Genomic DNA, 19,358 nt, shown 5'->3' with positions numbered 1-19,358 from the left:
GGAATGATGGTAAGAAGGATGGGGAAATGGAATCATTGAGGGGGAGAGGGAGAAGGAAGGAGAAGGAGGGCAGATATGATGATGCACGGTATCTTTGACTGTAATGCTCGCAAAAAGCAAATGGACATGCAACCTTGAAAAAGGACCTAGTTATAGTAATGCTATGAATTAAACTGCAAAATGCCAAGATTTTAAAGGAACTTCATCCTAACCTCTAATTTTAGGCATCTAGAATTTCTGCTGTGTGCACACACACTTATCTATATGCATATCTAGCAGTTGCATGTCTGTATACTCGATTTTTGTGCATAAGTGCCCTTCTTTGGGACACTAGAAATGCAGAGGCCCCAAATTGGATAACCATTTCAATGCCTCTAATTAAAGTCTAGTTTTGAAAATTTAGTCCTGTACGTGTAAGATAAAACAGTAATGAACTAGCATGTATAAGCAGGGTTTGAATGAGCTCTCCCCTGACATCTAGCGATGCACTGTGGGAAAAGATGTCAGGAGCAGACTGTAGTTGCATAGACACATCTGCTCTGCCTAGGTGTTCAGCAGATGGATCTGCTTTGCCAAACAGATCAATTTTGGCTGATTTGGGATTACAGTTCACTCTCATATTGAATGCAGGGTGGGAAACTAATGCAAAGGGCACTGCCCAATGTATTGTGGGATGAGTGTTTGCTTATGGTTCTGTGCTTTTGAATTATGGTTGTGGTGTTTTCCTAGATTAATGCTAGGTTCCCTCTCCCTTTTATTAAAAGTTTTCTTTTGGTATACAAGGACTCAGTACTTGCGATTGGGGAAATATGGGCTCTTAGAGGTGTGCAGGGATTTTCCCAGATTACTGGGTCAGGGCTCAAGCTGGTTCTGTTTTGGATTGTTAAGAGGTGCCCCTATATATTGAACACGGCTCTTGTTGCAGCCAACTCCACCTGGCAGAAGGCTTACACAAGGGTAGATGGAATTCTGCTCTTGTAATCACAAGCCGGACCATCAGTCTGATATTATGCTCCTCTAACATGCATGGAAATTCAGTACATCACTTCAAATTCAACACATGGAGGCACAGACAACATCTTCCTCCTTTCTCTGGGGGTGCTCAATCCCTGCTCTGCCCCCATGCCACCCCTTCACCCACGGCCCCACTCCACCTCTTCCTGCTGCTGCCCCGCCTCTTCCCACTCATGCCCCTTCCTGCCTTGTTCTGCCACCTCCCGCTTCCGCTCCTCCTCCTCCCCCCAGCACCTCCTGCACATCGTTGCACAGCTGATCGCTGGTGGGGGGTAGGCACTGGGAGGGAGATGGAGGAGCTGATTGGCAGGGCCGCTGGTGGATGGGAGGCACCGGGGGGAGGAGCTGATCAGTGGGGCTGCCTATGGGTGCTGAGCATCCACTAATTTTTTTACGTGGGTGCTCCTGGAGCACCCATGGAGTCGGCACCTATACATAGAGGAAGGGTAGACTACTAAAGTCAAACTCTGCTGTCCAGATCTTAATATAACTTTTCCCTAAAGTCTTACTAAACAGTAGAGCTATAAAAAGCAGATGGGATAAATATTTAAATGGAGCTGCCAGCAAAGAAGCTTGTAGGTGTTTGGGCTCTCTGTTCCTGTTTTCCTGATCGTCTTATAATACGCAGTCAGCATATAAGTGGTGAACTTCCAAAATATCTTCTTTGCTCTCTGAAAGTCTAAGATAAATTAGCCAGCATCTCTCCGGGTGTATAGTGTCAGGCTGAATTCCTCACAGTAAAGCCCAGATTTCTAGAGGAATTTAGGTATTGCTCCACTCACCATTGCAAGGCTTAATAATAATAATAAATTAAGGCTGGGACTATAACAATGTTTAAAAGGGAACTGGATAAATTCATGGTGGCTAAGTCCATAAATGGCTATTAGCCAGGAAGGGTAAAGAATGGTGTCCCTAGCCTCTGTTCACCAGAGGATGGAGATTGATGGCAGGAGAGAGATCACTTGATCATTGCCTGTTAGCTTCACTGCCTCTGGGGTACCTGGCATTGGCCACTGTTGGTAGACAGACACTGGGCTAGATGGACCTTTGGTCTGACCCGGTATGGCTGTTCTTATGTTCTTAAGTGATATAGGCTGTGTCAACACTACTGTGCAACACGGCTGTGCCGCTACCGCCGTGCCGCTCAAAGGCGCGCAGTGTAGCTGCTGTTTGTCAGCAGAAGAGAGCTTTCCTGCTGACAACAAATGTCCACTGCTAATGAGCGGCGTTAGCGTTGTTGGCTGGAGAGCGTTCCTGCCGACAAAGTGCTGTTCAGACCAGTGCCTGTCATTGGCAAAGCTTTTGTCTTTTGAGGGAGTGTTTTTTTTAACACCTCTGCACAACAGACCCCTTGTTGTTCACTCGCCAGTGTAGACAAAGCCTTAGACAGCTAAGTTCCGTTTTCAAAAGTGGCTTAGGCACTCAGAAGCCCAAGTCCCATTGACTTTCATAAGATTTAGGCTCCCAGTGGCTAGATTCACAGAAGGACTTAGGTGCCCAACTGCCACTTTAGATGCCTAAATCCCAGAATCCGACCTCGCTGGGGTTCATAAAACCCTCGCTCAGCTGCCACCTAACTCTGTAGGCACAGAAACTTGTTCAGTACCAACATTAAAGTAAAAGTTCCCTAGGTACCCCTGTCTCTGCAACCCTATGCTGGGTTTTTGGACACCTAAGCCCCTGTGTTCTTCATGAATCTTCAAGACAGGTGCTCCTCTACCTAACTCGCCTGCAGGGCCCAATCCTATAGGCACGTTTAGAGGCTGCATACCAGATCAGGCCATGCTGGCAAGCGCACAGAAAACAGTGGGGGATGTGAGGAAGAGGCAGTGATCTTCTGTAACTTTTAGCCCAGTGGTTAGGGTACTCAGCAGGGATATAGGAGACCCCTGGTTCAAGTCCCCCTTAGGGGGGAGAAGGGATTTGAACAGGGATCTGACAGTGCTCAGTTGAGTCCCCTGGTCACTGTGCTATAAATTATTCTGAGACAGGGCTGTCCATAATAATGGGAGTCATTGGATTAGAGAGAAAGTGTGGGAATGAATCTGTAGTCTGGTGGTCCACTGGGAATCCCAGGATCCAGTCTCCCAGCTCCAGTGACTTTTTAAATGACTTAATCCATAGTGGAACAGCCTCAACAAGAAAGACTGTGGTAGCGCTACCTCAAAATATTCCATAGCCCCATGGTTAGGGCACTCACCTGAAAGGTGGCAGAGCCCTGTTCAGATATCTTCTCCTTAGCAACAGTGGGGGGGGGGAAGGGTGGATTGTTCACATTCCAGGGGAGTACCCTAACCACTGGGCTAAAAGTTATGAGGGAGGTGAGCCTCCAGCGAAGGTACCTAATGTCAAGAGAGGGTATGCAGCTGAGGACCTCAAGCAGATGGAGCTGTATCTCTCTACCCTGGATTTAGGCACTGAGCGGGGCAGGGCTTAGCACGCACCCTGGGGCATCTCCCATTGGCTAGCGTAGGCAGGGAGCCATCTAGGATGGTGAATTTTGTGAATCCCATTTTTAGACAGCTGTCTCTCCATATATAGGACTATATAGGGTTTAAAAAAGAACTAGATGAATTCATAGATGTTAGGTCCATCGATGGCTATTACCCAGGATGGGTGAGGAATGGCGTCTGTAACCTCTGTTTATCAGAGGGTGGAGATGGATGGCAGGAGAGAGATCACTTTATCATTAGGTTCACTCCCTCTGAAGCACTTGGCATTGGCCACTGTTGGCAGACAGGATACTGATCTGGATGGACCTTTGGCCATACAGGGTCAGACTATTCTTATGTTCGTATGTCCACATTCATTGGATAGGAAGCCAAGCACCGAACTCAGGCTCAGTGAATCCCAGTGATTTTCTAGGTGCTTAAAAGTTAGGCGTGGTGACACACTGCTAAGTTCACTTTCGAATCTAGCCCCCAAGTACCTACCTCACGTCTGAAAACAGGATGTAGCTGTCTAATGATAGAACTTGCAACACTGAGCCGAGCAATGTGTAAGTACCTCTAAAAAATCTGGGCTTAACTGCTTAGGTTTTGGTTGAGACTTGCTCCTTTGAAAATGTCTTTTCTCTGTTAATGTGTGGATACTGAACTTTTAAGGTTGGCCTGTCACTATTATATTCTCTTTGCAAAGTGCTGCAAAACTGTGCTAAAAATGGGAAGCATAGGAAGTGATCTAAACTTGGGACAATTAATTATTGAACAAGACAAAATAGGAGAATATTCGCAATCTGTTTAGATGATGGGGAAATATGGAACATAAAAATGAAGAACATTCACATTATACTATGAGAACGACTCTCAAAGTGGCTGGATTTCATACATACTTAGCACTGGTGTGGCATGTACTGTTACAGGCATCATCTTTGATTTCTGGAAGAGACAAAATGAACGTTTATACCCTTGCAAGTCAACATTCTAAAACTATAAGTTCCTTTACCCCTTTCTGTGGTTTCAAACTCTTCCCCTTCATTTTCCTTATGCAAGGTCAGCTGCTGTCATCCTTGTACTAAATAATGCCTTATTTTCCAACGAAATCCCTGGGAATGCTTGGAATAAGGGACTGCCCAATGTGAGTAAGGGTGAAAGTCTTCCCTGTGTAGGCTATGCACTCCTGATGTCCTATTTTGGGAGGTATGTGGGATGAAAGTGATGCATCTGACTAGGGTTGCATTTCATCCCTCTCATTTTACTTATTTAAAAAAAATTAAAGGAAAACTGTTACTATAATTGTTATATAAGCAGTAAAAGTAAAGCTGAAAGGTGCACAAAGGCATCAAAGCAGTGTAAATTATGGGTTAAAGTACATTTACATACTGATGTTACAAAAGTCATCAGTGATTTATCTCTACACAGTTCCGCCGGTTTGGCCCATCCTCCCTCAGGGAGTTCCATTGCTAATCAAAGATGGGGAAGAGAGCCATACTCGTTCTTTTAATTCTTCTATTCTGTCAAGCCTATTTCACAAGCCTAACTGTGAAATACAGCTATTGGCTTCATTATCCCAACTCATTGTACCTAATTTCATTCTCCCATTTTAAATCTCACTCTAAAATCTCTCTCTTCTCCCCCTCTGCCTACCTTGGGGTAGGATTCACCTCTGTGCAGAGAGATAGCACAAGGGCTATGCACCACTCAAGGTCCATTTAAGACCCCAAAATGAAGCATTAGTGAGACTTGAGTGGCACATAGGCCTTGTGCTGCCTGCTGCACAGGGGTATTTCACTATTAATGTATTGATGTTTTTCCGTAGCTCAGTATTGCATCTGCATCAGGAACATCTGGGCACTGGTTTTTGTCTCTTCTGCGCCTGTTGTTTTGTTGAAGATATGACTATTTATTGTATTTCCTTTATATGACTTGTCCAGGGCTTTGCTATTGAAGATACGCTATTTTATCTAACCTGTGCATTTTATATAGCACCTACCATTTTGGTTTCCATGCAATGATTTGTGTTGCATGTGAGGTCACAGTTAAGCACGCAGGCTGGAGTTTGCAAAGGAGCCCAAGGGAATTTGTTGTTCAAATCCAATTGAAATTCTAGGGGAGTTGGATGCCTAACTACTTTGGGCCCCTTCTGAAAATTCCTGCATAGCCGGGCTTTCTCTTCTAGCCAATTTATTGCAGGAGTTGAAGGGGAATGGCTCTGCAGAACAACTCTGCTCTGGAAATAGTACAAATTTACAGCAAACGGGAATTTCGTTTTGAAAAGATCCTGGATGAAATAAGTATAGGCAAGCAAAGGGATAGATCTAAGAGCAAAGCTTGTCAATTGGGTTGCATGATTCTCCATTACTACTGATGGCTAATCCCTTCACACAGGTCTGAAAGTTTTTCCAAAGACATTTCTTTCACAGTCAGGCAGAGGGTCTCATTGCCTTTCTGTAGCTTTGGGAGGCTGCTTGTTACCTAGTATTGTGGGAGAGAATCTTAAGCACACAGTGCATTGGGATGTATTCCTTGCAGCTGCTCTGCATTCTAGAACACATACGAACTTCATCAGAGAAAGAAGAAGGCACACTTACCGCTCTCACATTTCACACCTCTCCAGCCAACGTCACACTCACAGGAGCCATCGCCCTCAATCCCACTGCTGCATTTCCCATGGACACAAGCACATTCTAAATGCACAGATGTAAGAAAACCACTTAAAATATGGAGTGTAACATAGAGTGTGCATAGCAGAGCAACAACTGACACATTAGATGGGTTGCCTGTATGCACTCTCCCTACACACTCCGTTTTCCTAATGTACTTTACTCAGTTGTATATCTCTAGTATATAGACATTTAGTAGAGATGCCTATCATATTTTCATACACAGAAGAATATAAATGACTCAATGGATAATGGTCTGGATATTTTTTTTCATTTATGACCATGCAAGCATTCGACTGTTTCCCACCTCCCGTGACTGGTAGAATGTTACATATATACAGTCACTATTTTCTTGAGGTATGGATTTAAAATCATTTGCATGGATTCTAATAGATTTTGGCCCATTCCACCAGTGCAGAATGCACATGCCTCTGCAGTAAACTTACTTGTAAACTCTTCCCTCCTACCCGAAAAGGTTCCTCTAAGGGTACGTCTTCACTGCAATCAGATGTGTGACTGCAGCACACAGGCAGATACAGCAGTGAAGCCATGGCAGCATGGGCAGCAACATAGGCTGGACAAGCCTGCCTAGGATCCTTGGCATGCACTTAAGCAGCTAGCCCATGCCCTTTTTCCCCTTTCTTGCCTTTGAAAATCCCTCTTAGTGAATAGCAATCTATTTAGAGAAACGTTTGCCATTTAGCAGAGAATAAATCTAAAAGCATAATTGTATCACTGTCAAGTTAATGTTTCCAGTTAGGACTCTTTAACTGGAAATGACAGATGAGAGGTGAAAAGAGCACTAAGGGGGAGATTACACACACATCCTGTCTTGCCAGTTAGCTGCTAGACCAAGGCAGTGATATGCAGGCTCAGCAGGTGGAGTCAATGATCAGAAAAGTGCTATGAAAAGCAGAGCAGAGGAAAAACAGCACCAGTAGGGTCAGAGAAGGTGCTGTTGTGGTGTCATGCATGAGACTGGCCCAGCGTAATGTGGGCACATGGCCTAAGGATGCTAATAGTGGAAATACAGTAATGACAAGAGTGCTTTGTGGGTAAAGGGGTGAACCTAGATGGGTCAGAGGGAAAGAGATTGTCCCCTTCTTGGGTGGAAGGCTTAAGTTCAGACTTCTTAATTTTAAACTAAACTATATGGTGTACAGTGTTGTGAACTCTTTGCAACTTTATTTCAATCTCATGGTATTTGGTGTTTTTCATAAAGCCCCAGATCCTGTTAATAACGTAATCATGAGAGAATCTCAGCTTTCATTTAAAAATAAGTAAATTTCCAACCCTCATGGCAGCAGAGAAAAACTCAAAAATATGACTTGCGTGTAACCTAAGGGCTCAAGAACAAACAAACAAATACATCCCTCAATTTTCTAGAGCCAGTCATGATGGTTTTTTTGTCTGTGACTCAATTTTTGAACACTTGGTGTTGGCAATACTGGGTATAGAGCCTGCAAGTATCCCCTCTCTCTTTCTCACTACATTTTATATAATGTGTATGCATGATTTCCCTCCCTCTTACCAGGGGTGGCTCTAGACATTTTGCCGCCCCAAGCATGGAGGGTCCGCTGGTCCCGCGGCTTCAGTGGACCTCCCGCAGTGGACCAGTGGACCCTCAGTGGGACCAGTGGACCCTCCGCAGGCAAGATGCCGAAGGCACCCTGCCTGCCTCCCTCGTGGCAACTGGCAGAGCGCCCCCTGCGGCTTGCTGCCCCAGGCACGTGCTTGGAGCGCTGGTGCCTGGAGCCGCCCTGCCTCTTACACCACTTTTACACAGGTGTAGTTCCAGTATCTTCAGTGGAATTATTCCTGATTTACACCAGTGTAAGTGGGAAGATAGTTAATGCCTAGAGCATTGAGAGGATATCAGAGGCAGGGGGTTGAGAGAGCTGAATCATATGGCCACTGAATTCTGAAATAATTTCAGAGATTTTTGGCTGGTCAACTTTCCACCTATCAAGATTTGAGATGATATCTGCATAGTCTGGAGTCATTAATTACCTTGATTGCAGTTGGGACTATATTTGCCTTCAATACATTTCTCACAGGCTGTTCCATTAAACCCCTCTTCACATTCACACACGCCTGTACCATTAACACCATCCAAGCAGATGCCATTTCCAAAGCAGGCATTTCCACTTTTCCCTGGACAGGGCTGGCACTGTTGACCAAAGAAACCTGCACAGCATTCTCTGGTCTGAAACGGAGAAACAACATACCAAAGGCTAGAATTGGGGCTTTTAAGCCACTTGCCTGTGTAGGGGATGGTGCAGAATCACACTGCTCCAGCAGAAATGCAGAGATCTCACTAGAGAAACACAATCTGTCCTAGGGCTGGTTCTTATGCATGGGCAGTGGATCAGCCCTGCTCTATGGCTTAATGTGGAGAAGGCTGGGCCATGGTTCCACCTCTGACTACTTCCTTTTCAGACTCCTGCTCCCTAGTGGGGAGCGAGCCCAATTAGTTCCTGTGCTCCCCTCAGTGCAGAGTGTAAGGATTGCTATTGTGAGAAGTTTCAAAGAGTTACTGTTCTCTAACCTCTGCTCCCCTTCCCTAACCCTGCACAGTCCCCCACTACTGAACTACTTTCTGTTCTGAAAATGTCATAATTGGATGGCTTGCCATTTTCAAAACAGATTTTTTCCAATTTTTAAATTAAAATCTCTATTTTTTGTGAAATATTTTGTTTTAATCTAAACAGCATTTTTTGACAGAAAACTTTCAATGAAAATTTTTCAACCTGCCCTATTAAACTTCGGATCGCTCACCATAACTGGAAGCTATTCTGATAAAGAGACCTACTCAGAAAGTCATTAAACCATGGGGCTGGGACTGCCTTTTTTGGGACTGTGTTTGGACAGCACCTGGCACAATGGGGTCCTGGACCATGCGTGGGGCTCCTAAGCCCACCACAAAGCACATCATAAATAACAATAATGAATAATAATACTTACAATGATTGTTTTAATACACTTTGGCTGGCATCCAATATGAATGGATGTCCTTCCCATAAAGTTTTCAGTGTAGACGCAATATTTCTTCTCTCCTAGCTGTACAAAAATTGGCAAGACAACTGCTTCATTGTTTGATATCATGCAACTATTTTTAGACATTTAAAAATGGTGTCAACTTTGTGTAAACAGCATACTCTGTATATCCGTAAATAGTCAGGCCCTATTGATAAACATGTTCATACATATGCTAAGAAAATATTCTCTGATGTAAAAATAAAGTATGCAAACAGATAATTAGCTAAATTTACAGTCAATTTAGCCAAGTGCCACTGTCCAAACCACCTCAATTTAAAGCCCAAGGCAAGAATGGCTCAGCTGGACTCAAGGGCTGTTGGATCTGAATAATTTAAATAAATGTAATAGACCAAATTCACTGAGGTAACTCCATTGAAATTAATGGGTTTCCACATGAGATAAACTTGGCCCATCAATCTCTCTCTGTATTTAGAGTTGACAATGATACAAACGATGCGCACTTAAAGTTAATTATAAAATACTTACAAATTCTTTAGTTCCAGGAGGGCAGCGTGATTGATACGAACACAGGTTGCACTTTTCCTTGGCAAACACAGAGGGGTACACAGTTAAAGGTTTACACTATTGCAGATAGTTTCAACCTATGTTTCTATTCCCAGCCGTTAGGGGAATCAGGAGATATAAAACAGTGAAAGATCATCACTTTGGAAAACCAAGCATTAGGGCCGTTGATTAATGGCAGTTAACTCATGCGGTTAACTAAAAAAAATTAATCACAATTAAAAAAATTAATCGTTATTGATTGCAGTTTTAAGTGCACTGTTAAACAATAGAATACCAATTGAAATTTATTAAATATTTTGGATGTTTCTCTACATTTTCATATAGTATTCTGTGTTGTAATTGAAATCAAAGTGTGCATTATTTTTTATTACAAATGTTTGTACTCTAAAAATGATAATCAAAAGAAACAGTATTTTTCAATTCACTTCGTACAAGTAAAGTAGTGCAATCTCTTTGCCCTGAAGTGCAACTCATAAATGTAGATTTCTTTTGTTACATAACTGCGCTCAAAAACAAAACAATGTAAAACTTCAGAACCTACAAGTCCACTCAGTCCTACTTCCTGTTCAGCCAGTCGCTAAGACAAACAAGGTTGTTTACATTTATGGGAGATAATGCTGCCCACTTCTTATTTACAGTGTCACCAGAAAGTGAGAACAGCCATTTGCATGGCACTTTTGTAGCTGGCATTGCAAGGTATTTGTGTGCCAGATATGCTAAACATTCATATGCCCCTTCATCCTTCGGCCAGCATTCCAAGGGACATACTTCCATACTGATGACGCTCATTAAAAAAAATAATGCGTTAATTAAATTTGTGACTGAACTCCTTGGGGGACTATTGTATGTCCTTTGTTCTGTTTTATCCGCATTGTGCCATATATTCCATGTTATAGCAGTCTTGGATGATGACCCAGCACATGTTGTATGTTTTAAGAACACTTTCAATGTAGATTTGACAAATGTCATGGAGTGTGGGGGAGTTCGGTCCTGCACCCCTCTTCCTGGGACCCACAGTGACTCTTAGCCAGCCAGTAAAACAGAAGGTTTATTGGACAACAGGAACACAGGTTACAGCACAGCTTGCAGGCACAGTCAGGACCCCTCCACCGAGTCCTTCTGGGCTTTCAGAGTGCTTGGATCCTAGCTAGGATACCCTGAATTCCACCCACACAGCCCCAAGCCCAAACTCAAACTGCTTCCCTCCTGCCACTCCCTTCCTTTTCCCCTTCCCGGGCAAAGGTGTTGACCTTTCCCCTCCCTTACCTAGCTCAGGTTACAGGCCCAGGCATCGTCCATCCCCTAAAGTCCTCCCCTGCTCTCCCACTCCCCACACGGACAGTCCCTACTACATCACATCAAAACACAAAGAAGGTACCAATGTGAGATTTCTAAAAATAGCTACAACATTTGAACCAAGATTTAAGAATCTGAAGTGCCTTCCAAAATCTGAGAGGGATGAGGTATGGAGCATGCTTTCAGAAATCTTAAAAGAGCAACACTCTGATACGGAAACTACAGAACCTAAACCACCAAAAAAGAAAATCAACCTTCTGCTGGTGGCATTTGACTTGGAGAATGAAAATGAACGTGCATTGATCCTCACTGCTTTGGACTGTTATTGAGCAGAACCCATAACCAGCACGGACGCATGTTCCCTGGAATGGTGGTTGAAGCATGAAGGGACATATGAATCTTTAGCTCATCTGACATGTAAATATCTTGCAATGCCAGCTACAACAGTGCTATGAGAAAGCGTGTTCTCACTTTCAGGTGACATTGTAAACAAGGGTGGGAAGCATTATCTTCTGCAAATGTAAACAAACTTTCTTGAGCGATTGGCTGAACAAGAAGTAGGGCTGAGTGGTCTTGCAGGCCCTTAATTTTTATAATGTTTTATTTCGGAATGCAGTTTCTTTTGTATATAATTCTACATTTGTAAGTTCAACTTTCATGATAAAGAGATTGCATTACAGTACTTGTATTAGGTGACTTGAAAAATACTATTTCTTTTCTTTTTATATAGGGCAAATACTTGTAATCAAAAATAAAGTGAGCACTGTACTCTTTGTATTCTGTGTTTGATTGAAATAATATATTTGAAAATGTACAAAATATCCAAAAATATTTAAATAAATGGTATTCTATTATTATTTAACAGTGCGATTAATCGCGCTTAATTTTCTTAATCGCTTGACAGAAGCATCAAAGACTACCACTGCAGCTGGGTTGCCCAGCAATGTAGGGTGTACATCACAGCAGGACTGTAGGGATTTCCCACAAGAAGATTCCTACCAAAGAACTCTCATTGTGGAGAAGTGTAAAGGCTCTACAGGCCCAACAGCCAAAGGAAACCCATCCCATAGCAATCTCATAGCTATAAGACTAGAGGACAGACCCCTGCATCCTACTCTGGCAGCACAAGGGTAATGGTGAGGTTCCTGCCTTTCACCCAGGAAAGAGGGAAGAATCCTTTGTTCAGTCAGTCCATTAAGTTCTGGGCCTGAGTCAAAAGATCAAGGAATCAACCAGGGTAGTGAGTATTTGAGAAGGAATGAATTAGCTTATATTTATTTTCTTTTGTGACTTTGTCTTCTGCAACCTGTTAATTACCCTCCAGCTGTGCACAGCTGGAAACCTCCTCTAACAGAGCCCTGTTAGAAAAACTTCTCACCTGTGCCTTCAGGCAAAGCACAATAACGATCTGTTTCTCCTTGCAGCTTGGAGAAGAGGAAAAAAATCTACTGGATTTTGTTTTTTTGAATCCCACGGTTACCACCATGTCATAGGTTTCACCTCCACTCTGAACTTTAGGGTACAGATCTGGGGACCTGCATGAGAACCCCTAACCTTAATTACCAGCTTAGACCTGGTTGCTGCCACCACCCAAATCGTTTAAAACAGCTGTTTATAAGTTATTTTGGAAACTCTGTCTCCCCCCCTCAAAAAATCTCTCCCTCCCAAATACTGTAACCCTTCCCTGGGTAACCTTGAGAGACTTCTCCACCAATTTCCTGGTGAACCCCGATCCAAACCCCTTGGATCTTAAAACAAGGAAAAAATCAATCAGATTCTTAAAAAGAAGACTTTTAATTAAGGAAAAGGGATAAAAGAAATACCTCTGAGAGATTAGCATACAAGCTACTCTCACAGACAACAGATTCAAAACATAGAGGATATTCCGCTGGGCAAAACCTTAGTACACAAAAGAAAACCCAATTTGATTATCCCTCTAATGCAAAAAGACAAAGTCACAAAAGGAAATAAACATAAGCTAATTCATTCCTTCTCAAATGAACTCACTACCCTGGTTGATTCCTTGATCTTTTCACTCCGGCACAAAACTTAATGGACTGACTGAACAAAGGACTCTTCCCTCTTTCCTGGGTAAAATATTTTGTGCCCTCATTGGTTCCTCTGGTCAGGTGTCAGCTAGGCTAGGTAAACTTCTTAACCCTTTACTGTCTGTTTATAACAGGTACACAGGAAACTTCAAAGTGCTGTCACAGGAGCGCTTCCTTGGCAGCGCTTTGAAGTGCAAGTGTGGTTGCGTGCAACTGCTGGGAGAGAGCTCTCCCCAGTGCTCCTGGTAATCCACCTCCCAGAGCTCGGAGCCTGTTTACACTAGTGCATTTCACACCCCTGAGTCAGAAAGTCAGAGCGCTATAAAATGAAAGTGTAGCCAAGCCCTTAAATCCTATTCCAAGTCTAATTTCTGTACCATGCCAGCCTTAAGAACAAGAAAAGTGAACTGTCTATGGGCTGTCCTATTTGCCTCTCCAGTAAGGAAACCACTGACTGCCAGCCCCATGGAAAACCACATCCTGTTTTCCAGAGGAAGGTAGAACCAGTGCTTAATTTGAGCCAGGGCACCTCTAGGCTTGGGCAGTTCATAGCCTCAGCACCTCTGGACTTGTTGCATCAGTTTTGAATGTAAAAAAAATTGCTTGAGCCCTGGCACTTCTTTCATTACAAATTAAGCACTGGTCATTGCAATTTGTCAATCAATCCGATCTATGTGAAGAACACAAAGGGCAGGAATGCCTTTGTTAGCCGTTAAGAATGGGAATGGATGTGTGTAGAAGGAATCTATATCTCAGAATGGAAAGAGGAACTTTTTCTCCTGTCAAAAGTTTTGTTCGGAAGGTATTTTCATTAAGCAAAAGTGGACAAAACCCAATCAGTGTTTATTAAAGTAGTGGGTTAACTTGGGCTCATATTGATATACTGAAATCTGGCAGGGACAGTGGGCTTACTGCTGTGATGTTGTTATTGTATTCAGACTGCAGAATCAAAGTAGTTTTTATATGATATCAAAGCTACTGCAGGAGTTTGTTGTGGAAAATTCAAACATTTTTGACTGGTCAATACGATGCCTTAGTTATATTTTCATACTGGCATCTATGTCAAATTTTAAAGCAATAATCTCAAACAAGACATAACTTACAGTTGTCATCACAGTATCATTGATATCACATCTGTTCTTCTGTATTTCCAGAATTTTTCCCAGTCCATGGATAATGCCTTTGTCAGTTGCAATATTTGTGTAATTTATAGGTGCCTCATTGATGTACAGCTGTAAAGGAAATGCAGTCCGTTAAAATTCAGTAGATCAGCTGAACTGCACAGCAGTAGTACTGACTTAACAGAGGAAATAGATTCGGCTGGGGGCTGTAACAAAAAATATTGCCCAGGGAGACCCTAAACTGAAAGAGTTCTCTGGAGTGGTGATGGAAGAAAGAAGGAAAAGCATAATGTCTTCAATTCTTCAAAACATCCCTATTCAACAAACCATCTAAGAACATGATCAGGTTTATGCACATGCTCGTGTCCCATCGATGTACTTAAGTGCTTTGCTGAACTGGGGCCTGTGATGGGGTGTACCTGGGCCAGAAAGGGTTAACACCACACTATGGGCAGAGGGAGTCCCACCCCTCAGACTGTATTGGGCATGCTCCAAGTGCTATGCCAGTACAAAAGGGAACAGCCCGGCTCAGTCTGGACTGAGCACCAGAGAGGGAGGACCTTTGGTGGAGCCTCCAGCTGAGGAACCATCATAGCCCTTGCTTGTGGGAGTTGGAGATCTCGAGAACCAGACTGGAGCCCCAGGGAATTACCCACGCTGAGGAGCCTGGAGAGCCTGGTACCCCATTGACTATAGCTTCAGGAAGCATGATAGGAAGTGACCCAGGGAGGGGGGCAAGTAGTATCTTCAACCCATGCAAGGTCTGCATGTTTTGGCTGGATTCCCTGCTGACCCAGTGGCAGACCACTCCACCACAGTTAAGGCCCCAGTTTGTGTCCCAGTGCAGTTGGGTGGGCCTGGCCCCCCCTACCCAAGCTGCTGTACCCCTGGTGGTGGCCCCTTTAGTACTGGCCTCTAGACCATAGTGCCCTGTATCTGGGGGTTGTTATATTGACTCTGGCCACTAGGTTGCATTGCCCTGAACACAAGGGTTGCTATATTGACTCTGGTCGCTAGGCCAAACTGCCCTGAACCCAAGGGCCACTGTATTGACTGTGGCCGCTAGGCCATACTGTCCTGAACACAAAGGCTTCTATATTGACTCTGGTCACTAGGTTACACAGCCCCAGACTCAAGGACCACTGCCTTCACTCTGACTCTTGGACCTCAGTGTGGTGAGGTCTGAGACAGTTGGGTAGACAATAACCATGGTGTCCACACACCCACTATCAACCCCGACAGGAGATGGGGTGTGCATACACTGCCACAGGGCCATTACATGCAGGGGCAGGTCTAGGCATTTTGCTGCCCCAAGCACTGCAGGCAGGCTGCCTTCGGCGGCATGACTGTGGAGGGTCCGCTGGTCCGGCAGGCTTCATGCCTGCGAAGGGTCAGCTGGTCCTGTGGCTTCGGTGGACCTCCTGCCTGTGGGAGGTCCGTCGAAGTTGCAGGACCAGCGGACCCTCCGCAGGCAAGCTGCTGAAGGCAGCCTGCCTGCTGCCCTTGCGGCGACTGGCAGAGCGCCCCCAGTGGCTTGCTGCCCCAAGCAAGCGCTTGGCATGCTGGTGCCTGGAGCCGCCCCTGATTACATGAAGGCTAATACTGTGATAGAGAATAGGAGCAGGAGCAAGGAGGTCAGGGTTGTTTTCCTGGCTTTGCTACAGATTTGGGCAGTTCATGTCCCTTAGGTTCTTCATGAATAGAAAGGGTGTTGTGAGGATAAATTCTCCTGTCAGGGCTGCCCAGAGGATTCAGGGGGCCTGGGGCAAATCAATTTTCGGGGCCCCTTCCGTAAAAAAAGTTGCAATACTATAGAATACTATATTCTCGTGGGGGCCCCTGTGAGGCCTAGGGCCTGGGGCAAATTGCCCCACTTGCCCCCCCCCCCGGGCAGCCCTGTCTCCCATCCCTTAGGTTCCTCATGAATATGAGAGTAAATTCACTAATATTGCAAAGTGCTTTGATCTCCTGGGATGAAAGGGGTTATAAAACTACAAATCAATATTACTACTATTTTTAAAATTAAAAGAGAGTTTCCAGAAAAACTGTTAGAAAAAGGATTAATGATTGCTTTGCAATACAGGTCTCTAGTCACCAGATCTGTGAGACCATCATACTGTCTTGTAAAATCAGATGCTAAATCTGAACAGCATAATTTAAATCCAGTCAAAGGTCCCTTCCAGTGTGACTTTGAATTAAGCAGGCTTTGTCCAGACTGTCTGGAGACTCAACAGCAATTTGAGTGGAATCTCTTGAAATATTATGGTGTCAGAAGGCAACGGTGAGTCAATAGCTCTTGTTGCCTGCATTTCAATTTAAGATAGAAGTTTCATTCTTGTAGTGAAGAAAACATGTTTCTACATTTAAACACAGGCAGCAGCACCTGGCCGTTGTGCAGGAAGAATCCCACTTGATAGGAAAACCCGAGCATGGTCTCTCTGTGCATGCCATTGTGCATGTCGTTCTTCAAGAGCTTTTCCTCCAACACGATGTGGTATCGGATATGGTCTTCGTCCTGCAAGATATGGGGGGTAAACCAGTGATGTGCTGCCAGCATTTTAACAAAGGTGCCCTTACAAGATGTTCAGCTTAGTCGGCAAATGTTTGGGTGAAATACTTACCCCATCCCCCAATAAGTTACATAACATAGCATCTTGTTTACAGTGTTGTTGTTGCCAAGTTGGTCCCAGGATATTAGAGAGACAAAATGGGTGAGGTAATACCTTAATACTTAATAGGTAAGTTGGCCCATTCAAAGATATTACTTCCTCTACCTCATCTCTCTAATAACAAAGCACAAACATATAGACAGGTTATGGGCCCTTATGCTGGGGACACCTACTGACTACCAGGGTATAGGAAGAAACTTCCCCATGGACAGGTTATTCCATATTGTTTATTATGGAGTTTCTTGTACTTTCTCCTTCAGCATCTGGTATTGGCCATCAGTGGAAGCAAACTACTGTAGTCTGAGCCACTATGGCAATTGCTATATTTCTGTGCACGGGGGTTGGCTGACGGATTTTGGGGAGAGTTAGCAAGATTGATTGTTGGGCTACATCCCAATCTTAACATTCATTTTACATAAAATCCTGCATGTGGAGGAGCTCTCTATAGAATCATAGAAAGGTAGAGCTGGAAGAGACCTTGAGAAATCAAGTCCAGCCCCCTGTGCTGAGGCAGGCAGGGCCGGTGCAACCATTTAGGCAAACTAGGTGGCCGCCTAGGGCGCCTAGTGGTTTGGGGTGCCTAAAAGTCCCCTCAGGCAAGGAGGTAGAGTGGAGGTGAGCTGGGTGGGGGGGGTGCGCGCGGGGAGGGCTGCCTGCAGTAAACGGGGGGGAGGGGAGTGCACAGGGGAACAGCTCCCCGCCCCAGCTTACCTCCACTCTGCCTCCTCCGCTGAGCACACAGCCCAGCTCTAAGTCTCCTCCAATCAGCGCCGCAAGCCTGGGCAGGGAGGAGAATTAGAGCAGCGCCGGCGCGCTCAGTGGAGGAGGCGGAGCCGAGATGAGCCAGGGCGGGCTACCCAGGCAGGGTTAGCTTCCGTGGGGGGAGGTCTCCCCAGGCAGGGTTAGCTGCTGTGGCGGGGGCAGAAGTCTCCCCAGGTGGGTTTAGCTGCCGTGGGGGATGGGGGGGGTTAGCTGTTGCTGTGGGGGGGTATCTGCTGCAGGGGCCTCCCCGGGTGGGGGGCTGAGTTAGCTGCCGTGGGGGAGCGGGGTTAGCTGGGTGCGGGGGTGCAAGGTGGAAGTTTCGCCTAGGGCGCAAAAGTTCTTTGCACTGGCCCTGGAGGCAGGACCAAGTAAACCTAGATCAGTGGTTCTCAGACTTTTGCACTGGTTACCCCTTTCACACAGCAAACCGCTGAGTAAGACACCCCTTATAAATTAGAAACACAATTGTTATGTTTAACACTATTATAAATGCTGGAGACAAAGCATGGTTTGAGGGTGGAGGCTGACAGCTCACGACCCCTTAATAATAACCTTTGGACCCCCTGAGGGGTCATGACCCCCGGTTTGAGAACCCCTGACCTAGACCACCCCTGACAGATGTTTGTCCAGCCTGTTCTTAAAAACCTCCAGTGATAGGGATTCCACAACCTCCTTTGGAAGCCTATTCCAGTGTGTTATTCTCCTTGTACTTAGAAAACTTTTCCTAATATCTAACCTAAATCTCCCTTGCTGAAGATTAAGTCTATTACTACTTGTCCTACCTTCAGTGAACCTAGAGAACAACTGATTGCCATCCTCTGTATAACAGCCTTTAACATATTTGAAGACTGGGATCAGGTCCCCCCTCAGTTGTCTTTTCTCAAGACTAAACATGCCCAGTGTTTTTTAACCTTTCCTTGTACGACAGGTTTTCTAAACCTTCTATCATTTTTGTTGATCTCCTCTGGACTCTCTCCAAGTTGTCTACATCTTTCCTAAAGAGTGATGACCATAATTAGACACAATACTCCAGCTGAGGCCTCACCACTGCTGAATGGAGTGTGACAATTACTTCCTTTTATCTACAACATTCCTGCTAGTACACCCTAGAATATTAGCCTTTTTTGCAACTGCATCACACTGTTGACTCATTCAATTTGTGATCCACTACAACTCCCAGATCTGTTTTAGCAGTACTGCCACCTAGCCAGTTATTCCCCATTTTGTAGTTGTGCATTTGATTGTTTCCTTCCTAAGTGTAGTACTTTGCACTTGCCTTTATTGAATTTCATCTTGTTGAAGTTCAGACCAATTCTCCAATTTTTCAACACTCTTTTGAAGTCTATTCTGTCCTCCAAAGTGCTTGTAACCCCTCCCAGCTTGGTGTCATCTGCAAGTTTTAGGTCTCTTCCCCACCCTCCCCAGTTTCCTGCTGCAGAGGTGAAGACAAGCAGCTTGTTCCTTTCAGCCTCAGCTAGCTGTTGGCACTGATTTATATCAGTTTACATTTTTATGGTTATCTCCACCAGGAAAAGGGTTAGATCAATACTTTATAAATGAAAGCTGAGGCTTTCTTTACACAGCTTTCTGCATGTTATTGGTGGATTGAACATTTTTTCTTAAAAATGTTCAAGTTGTTTTCTGATTTTAAAAATTACTGGTTTTTTTTGTGTGGCTTCAGGCCTTTTCCCATCTTGCTGGAGTTACTTTGTAACTTACATTTTGTATGGTCAGTAATGCTTTGTTTTAGTGGCCTGTTCTGCTTGTAATGGACTAGTGGGAT

The 19,358-nt window shown here is 44.5% G+C and overlaps 1 protein-coding gene across 7 annotated transcripts in view; it reads right to left on the bottom strand.

The window, feature by feature from the left end:
- Window positions 1-19,358, bottom strand: part of STAB2 (stabilin 2) — a 151,604-nt gene that overhangs the window by 50,735 nt on the left and 81,511 nt on the right. For all 7 annotated transcript variants that reach the window (XM_030544457.1, XM_030544476.1, XM_030544486.1 and 4 more), the window contains 7 exons: window positions 16,528-16,659; window positions 14,127-14,255; window positions 9,641-9,697; window positions 9,080-9,175; window positions 8,126-8,321; window positions 6,044-6,139; window positions 4,346-4,391 (listed from right to left, as the gene is read on the bottom strand). In XM_030544457.1, coding sequence (XP_030400317.1) covers window positions 4,346-4,391; window positions 6,044-6,139; window positions 8,126-8,321; window positions 9,080-9,175; window positions 9,641-9,697; window positions 14,127-14,255; window positions 16,528-16,659 — 752 coding nt within the window. The remainder of the gene's footprint in view (window positions 1-4,345; window positions 4,392-6,043; window positions 6,140-8,125; window positions 8,322-9,079; window positions 9,176-9,640; window positions 9,698-14,126; window positions 14,256-16,527; window positions 16,660-19,358) is intronic.

This window comes from Gopherus evgoodei, chromosome 1 (assembly GCF_007399415.2).
Source record: "Gopherus evgoodei ecotype Sinaloan lineage chromosome 1, rGopEvg1_v1.p, whole genome shotgun sequence".
Lineage (NCBI taxonomy): Eukaryota > Metazoa > Chordata > Testudines > Testudinidae > Gopherus > Gopherus evgoodei.
Note: the sequence above shows the minus strand (reverse complement) of the source record. Positions and strands in the feature narration are given on the sequence as shown.